The 7,176-nt window shown below is 38.0% G+C and overlaps 1 protein-coding gene across 1 annotated transcript; it reads left to right on the plus strand.

Moving 5' to 3' along the window:
• The first annotated feature begins 3,537 nt into the window (after positions 1-3,537).
• LOC101303585 (uncharacterized mitochondrial protein AtMg00810-like) lies at positions 3,538-4,125 on the plus strand. The gene has a single exon (XM_004292112.1). The coding sequence runs from the start codon at positions 3,538-3,540 to the stop codon at positions 4,123-4,125; it is 588 nt and encodes a 195-aa protein (XP_004292160.1).
• Positions 4,126-7,176: the final 3,051 nt, after the last annotated feature.

A 7,176-nucleotide genomic window follows, 5' to 3' on the forward strand; every position in this document is an offset into this window, starting at 1 on the left:
ACTTACTTACTACTCTCTCTCTCTCTCTCTCTCTCTCTCTCTCTCTCTCTCTCTCTCTCCAAACCTAATGGGTTCTTCGATCATAATGAAATCCTTCATCGACCACCGCTGTGAGCTCGTCGTTGACATCTACTCCCAGCCTATCGTCGTCAACCCGGCAGTTAGAGATCTACTCTGACCGCAGGTAGGCCAATATAAAATCCAACAATCTCACCGGTAACAAAACCCTCTCTCTCTCTTGCGTCGTCGTCGTCTTCTTCTTCTTCCGTTTCTGAGACCTAAAATTGATGAAATTGAATTGGATTTTTTTCTTGTGTGAACTGGTTGATTTGGGGTTTTCTTGTTCAAATGCGGTAGAAAACCTAATGGGTAACCTATAGGGTTCTCTTTCAGAGAGGATTCGAACTTCAGCTATGGGTAACTGGGAACCTTGGAGCTGTGGATTTGGGATTGATGGCAAAAGTGTCAAAATTGGGGCTAAGAAGGTAAGTAGGAAGATTTTGGTTCAGATGCAATCGATACATTTCAAACTATAATTGTCTGTATTTTGTTTCTCAACTGATTTTAGTTCTGATGGTGAATATTTACTTGTTTGATGAACTAGGAGATTTCAAGATCAATGGTGATGGAAATAGCCGAGGTAGATGCAGTACATGTGGAGGGCTTGTTTAGAATTTGGATTAACATATTATCGGTTTAAGCATATGCAATAAGCAAGGTAAGATGAGAATTTCAACATCAAGCTTTATTGGTTGGGCACTGCATTAAGAGGGCTGAGAGGTAGCTTGTATATGAATTTGTTCCAAACAACGCAGTGGAATTTCACTTGCATGATAAGAGTAGTCCATTTTGGTTGTTGTTTTGTTCACTTGTGAATGAGGCTTTATGAATAGATTGGATTCATTAAATGGTACGCGTTGAGATGAACACAATGCATTGTAGGACTAGGACATGCTGTTTTGGAATGGAAATTGAAAATAGCTTGTATGTACTACGCTACTACTTATGCCTTATATGTCTGCTACTTGAGATACTGAAACCTTTCATTTTGCAAAGAAAATGAATTGATCTCCACTATATATACTTGTTCTCATTTTTTGGCAGTGTAAGGACCCGAGAAGCTTGCTTGGTAAGGTCTATATTAACAGACTTTACATTACTAGTCTTGCACTTGCTTTGTATATCCATTTTTCACATGATTATCTGACTATGAATAATGTATATGTCATTTTGGTATGTCTAAGATTCCTTGTGCATTTTGGCACTCTTCATCTCACATGTATATGAAGATAGCAGCATTTCTATATAATAGATGAAAGCTTAAATTTGCACTAGTAGTTCTTGTGCTCTAGTGTCACCAAAATGACTAATCAAATTTCGAGTGCATTTGAGTTTCTTGCCTTAGTAGCTAAAGCTTATTCTTGACTTGAATTATCACTTTGCTAGATATATTATCACTTGATAAGGTATCACGATTTTTTTCTTGATCTGTTTCATGTTTTGCTGCTTCATTTAATTTAAAGGACTTGCTGAAAAGTAAGTTATATACAGACTAGGTTTATATATCTGGAATTCATTTTCTGTTTTTGTGGTATTGTGAAGACTGCTTTTGAGTAGACAATACAGTGAATACCACCTACCTAGCCTCATTCCTCTATTATATATCTTTGCTTTTACAGTGAGCTCAGTCTTAAGGGCAAAACAATTTGGAGTTGAAGTGAGCGTGCATTGTAAAATGTAAAGTGTGGTAGTACTGATGTGTAATGTACCAAGAGTTTACCAAAGAGATTGACGCACATGGAGGCTAAATGGGATGTTAAGGATGAAAAGGATGTGAATGAGGTGCTTATGGGAAGAAGGGGATCTGTATTGATAGAAACTTGTTGGTTTTGCTACATGAAGATTGAAGCCTTTACAACCAGAAACATTCACTCATGAGGACACTTCGATAAATGAGATTTAGTTCTGATGCATGGAAGGAAACAAATGTCTTATGTTTTTATGTATGAATATTTGACAAATGATACATGTTTCATATGTCTTATGAACTTATTGAATTCATTATATATATATATATATATTGGGATTTAAATTATTGTTATTGATATTATATTTTTTTATATATAAAGCTGGATTATATAAAAAATAATAATATATATATATAATTAGAAATAAACTAAGCTGAAAATTTTCATTAAAACCGACTTTAGAGTCTATATCAGATAACAGTTTTAATAACAACCGTCGTATGACTTATAATCACACAACTGTTACACAAAGTAATTGTGGTGTGAGTGTATGTCACACGACAAAAAAATATGTTGATACGTTGTCGACATACGCTGACATCTCATGGCTGTCGATATATGTTGACAGTAATCAGACGACGTTTCTACAATGCATCAGAATGCACGTAAAAAGACAACGGTAATTTTGACAAACAGACGACGTTTTTTGGCCGTTGTCTGATGTCATTTTTGTGGTAGTGATTTTCTCTCCACAATCAAATCCCGATCCGCCTATTTCTTCTTCTCAAACTGATCCACTCTTTCGTTCCTTTGATTACGAGGAATCCACGCGCAAGAATCAAATCATGCACGGGAAAATCTCAATTCTGCCGAAATACCATCCACCGATATTACTGCCTCATCCATCGATAATTCTTCCGATCCTATCCTTCCGTCATCTTCAATTCATCCAAATTCTTCGGTCAATCCCAACTCTTCCGCTGCCAACCAATCTGATCAAACACTTCTCTATTCAAACATATCTTTTCCTTCACAAAACACATCTTCCTCATCCTATCTTTCTACTCCTCCATCTCAACCTCCACAACGACATTTTACTCGGCCTACACGAACATCAAGCCTATTACAAGACTTTCACAACGAGGCAACTCTCCCCTCACATACTGTTCCACCATCTTCACCGACCGAGGTCTCAGGTACGGCTCATTCCATATCAAATGTGTTGTCTTATAATAGACTATATCCTAGTCTCCTACACATATCGAGCCTTTATTGCTGCACTAACTATGCACCGCAAGCCTATATCTTTTTCACAGGCAGTTGTTGATCCTAAATGGCGTCAGGTCATGCAAGAAGAAATTCGTGCATGCAAGCTAATCGCACTTGGAGCCTTGTAACACCACCAGCAAATAAATGTCCTATCGGCTGCAAATGGGTGTTCAAAATCAAATACAATCCGGACGGTAGTGTGGAACGATATAAAGCTCGCCTTGTTGCTAAAGGCTACAGTCAGGTTGAAGACATTGATTACCGTGAGACTTTTGCGCTTGTTTCCAAGCTTACCACAGTCAGAATTCTTCTCAGTTTGTTCTCACTCCAAGGTTGGCATCTTCACCAACTTGACATCAGCAATGCTTTCTTACATGGAGATCTATATGAGGATGTGTACATGCAACTTCCTCTTGGTTTTGGAGGAAAGGGGAAGACATGAGTTTGCAAATTACACAAGTCGTTGTATGGACTTAAACAAGCATCAAGACAATGGTTCATCAAATTGTCCAATGCTCTCATGGAAGTTGGTTTCCAACAATCCTGGTCAGATTATTCTTTATTTACAAGAAATCATAAAGGTCACTTTACCGTTCCATTGGTATATGTTGATGATATCATTCTAGCAGGAAGCCATCTTGATGATATAACAGGTGTGAAAAGTTATTTATCTGATAGATTCAAGCTGAGAGATATGGGAGTATTGAAATACTTTCTTGGCATAGAAGTTGCTCGTTCCAAGCAGGGAATTGTTCTAAGCCAACGAAAATATGCATTGGAGATACTAGAAGATTCAGGTTTTCTTGGAGCTAAGCCTACTACTTTTCATGTCGAGTATAATAGCACTCTCACACGAGGAGAAGGAAAACTAATGTCTGATCCATCACAGTATCGACGATTGGTAGGAAGGCTAATATATCTCACCATCACAAGACCAGACATTGTGTATGAGGTTCAAATTCTCAATCAATTCATGGACAAGCCAAGAGAACCACATTTAGAAGCTGCACACAAGGTGCTTCGGTATCTAAAACAAACGCCGGGGCAGGGTCTACTTCTACCATCCAGAGGAAAACTACAATTAAGGGCCTATTGTGATGCAGATTAGGCTAGATGCAAGGACACCAGAAGGTCAGTCACTGGCTATTGTATTTTCCTTGGTGATGAACTTATATCTTGGAAAACAAAGAAGCAAAGTACGGTGTCTAGATCCAGTGCAGAAGCTGAGTACAGGTCTATGGCCTCTAGTTGTTGTGAGATTACATGGTTGCAAAACATCTTGAAAGACTTAAATGTCAAAGGTACGCAACAAGCATTACTATTTTGTGACAATCAAGCTGCTCTCTATGTAGCATCCAATCTTGTTTTCCATGAACGCACAAAACATATTGAGATTGATTGTCATGTTGTGCATGAAAAGATCCAAAGAGGACTTGTTAAGGCTGCCCATATTCGAACATCAGAACAACCTGCTGATATGTTCACCAAACCGCTACATCCTAAATAATTCACAGAGTTGTTAAGCAAGTTAAGTGTAATCAATATACGCTCTAACTTGAGGGGGAGTATTGAGACTTCTAAGGAATATAATACTAGTTAGTTATGTTTTCATTATCTACATTGATGTAATTGATTGTATAGCACATTCCTTGTCGATAGATTAGCTAGAATATCTAGAATCAAGGAGATAACTCCTTCTCCCTTTCTGTATATATGTTGTACTCGATGATATGATAATACGTACTACAAAGTATTCTAAACCAATATCATTCTTATTAAATACAAACTAATATCAATAAGTTGTTGGAAAGCTAATGAACCTAACCAAGCAATGGAAGATAGCGATGCCAGATTCTATTTCACCTAAATATATAAACGAATCTTCAAACCCATACTGAGGAAACCCTAACTATTCAACTGTTTTACTTTACTTGTGTCTTTTTTTCTTTCCTAAACTACTCAACTGTCACTACTTTCCTTCTCCCATATTTGGAATTCGAAAAGGGATCAGAGCATGCACATCAGTAGGTAAGAACGAACATTGAGTCAAAATAAGTGTACTAAATAATCGATAAATTAGACAATAATGTTATGGGAATATATAAGTAAACACGCAGTCTATCCTCACTATACATGTCTCAAAAAACTAACCTGAATAAGTGTAGCTGTCTAGGCACATTCTAAAATTCAAAGACAGAACTAGCTGACATTTAATTGAAGCACAACTCTTGAACCTGTAGATTCAAAAGGAAAAACATCATATACGTTCGATCTCAAGTAGAAGATGACTTAGTTATTTGCCATCACCCTGCTGGCTATGGGGTTTCCCTCCATTCTAGGATGATGGCTTTGAAAAACGGACATCGATCACCAGCCGAAGACTATTAAGTTTGTTGCATTCGATATGACTAGTGAAAGAAATACAAACTAATTAATATCAAGTTGATGAAAGTTAATTAACTCTGCAGAGGATGTTGCACCTAAATAAGAAGCAAAGACAACATACGCGTACGGAAGAGTATTTCGCCCTATGTTACACCGATACTCCACCCTATGGAGTGTCCGACACTCCCGATACACCGATACCGATACGATACACCAAAATGTGTGTCCGATACGCCACGTGACGTGTCCAAAAAAGTTGACTTTTTGGACACGTTGACCGACACGCCACGTCAGCCTGAGACACGCCACGTTAGCGTGTTGACTAAAAAAAAAAAAAAAACAGAACTAATACCTAATCGAAGAGGAAGCCGACTAACATAGAAGAGGAACAACAAAAAAACTGAAAAAGGAAGCCGAGGGGAGGGTGTTCCAGATGCAACACAGCTAGTACGAGTCGATCTAGAATTGACCGTCCCTTCTTGCGCGGTGAACTGGAGTGGGTGAGTGCTGGCACAAGTCGATCTAGTACGAGTCGATCGACGAGAATCTGCCAAAGCTAGTACGTGTCCTTGAGTCAGTTGGAGCGGGTGAGTGTTGGCACAAGCACGTCACATTTTTGGAGCACCTCATCGACATGTACCGCATCCTCAACCTCGCCATCTTCGACCCTTCCACCAGCGTTGCCTTTCTCTGTTAGTTTTCTCAGGCAGAGAGAGATCGGCATCGCCTTTCTCTGTCACAGCTACTCTTCCTCCGCCAACGTCGCCTCCGCCTACAGCCGCCGGCCGCCTAAACCCTCTCTTTAGTTGTAAGGTCAGTCCTAATCTCAGCTTTGAAGTCTTTGGTGATTGCAGGAGGAGATGTTTGCAAAATTGAGTTGCTTTGAAGTCTTAATCTCAGAGAATTGCTACTACCCAAAGTTGATGGATTGCTTCTTTTTAGCTTTTATGTTGTTAATTATGAACTTGAATCATTTTATCTATCAAGGATAAAGGACGATGCCAATGCATGCGTGTCTTGCTCTTCTGTATTTTGAATACCTCAGTTATGGGGTTTTAGGCAGTTGGTGTTGTTATGGGGTTAGGAATGTTGCCTTTTCATTCAGTTTAATGAATGTGTTGAATTAGATCGATATAACTATTTGGTAATCATCCTTTAGATTAAATATTGACTCTCTTTTATGTTATTTGTTACAGACTTACAGTTATGCAATTGCTTAAATGTAGAACATTATTTAAGCAATATGATGAATTTATTCATATTTGAGTTTTTTTTATTAATTAGAAATATATAAATAAGTTATTATATTTGCCGTGTCCGAGCCGTGTTGAAAATGCAGTTTTTGAGTTTTGCCGTGTCGCCGTGTCGGTACGTATCGTGTCGCTGTCTCCGTGTCCGTGTCCGTGCAACATAGATTTCGCCTAATATAAACGAATTTTCACACCCATATACAGAGTAAACCCTAAAACTATTAAGGTTTTTTTTTTATACGAAACTATCAAGTTGTGTTTCGTTTCTTTTCTCTTTTTATAGAAATTATAGAATATAAAATGACATCCCACTACTTCAAACAGTTACAAAAAACAGAAAACCCACTTTTTAAAAGATTTAAACAAATAAGGACATAAGCCCAAAGCCCAATAATAGATAGGAAGAGAGATGACATAAATTTCAAGTGGAAAATTACCAAAATGTTTAGTTTTTTAACAAATTACGTGACATGTCACACCCTTCCTTCTCTCTTCCTCCCGATATGATTCACTCTCTCTCTCTC

Source organism: Fragaria vesca, linkage group LG2 (assembly GCF_000184155.1).
Source record: "Fragaria vesca subsp. vesca linkage group LG2, FraVesHawaii_1.0, whole genome shotgun sequence".
Classification (NCBI taxonomy): domain Eukaryota; kingdom Viridiplantae; phylum Streptophyta; class Magnoliopsida; order Rosales; family Rosaceae; genus Fragaria; species Fragaria vesca.

What these genes read in the sequence shown, in the direction of transcription:
- LOC101303585 (XM_004292112.1), top strand. Translation starts at nt 3,538, where the DNA reads ATGGAAGTTGGTTTCCAACAATCCTGGTCAGATTATTCTTTATTTACA.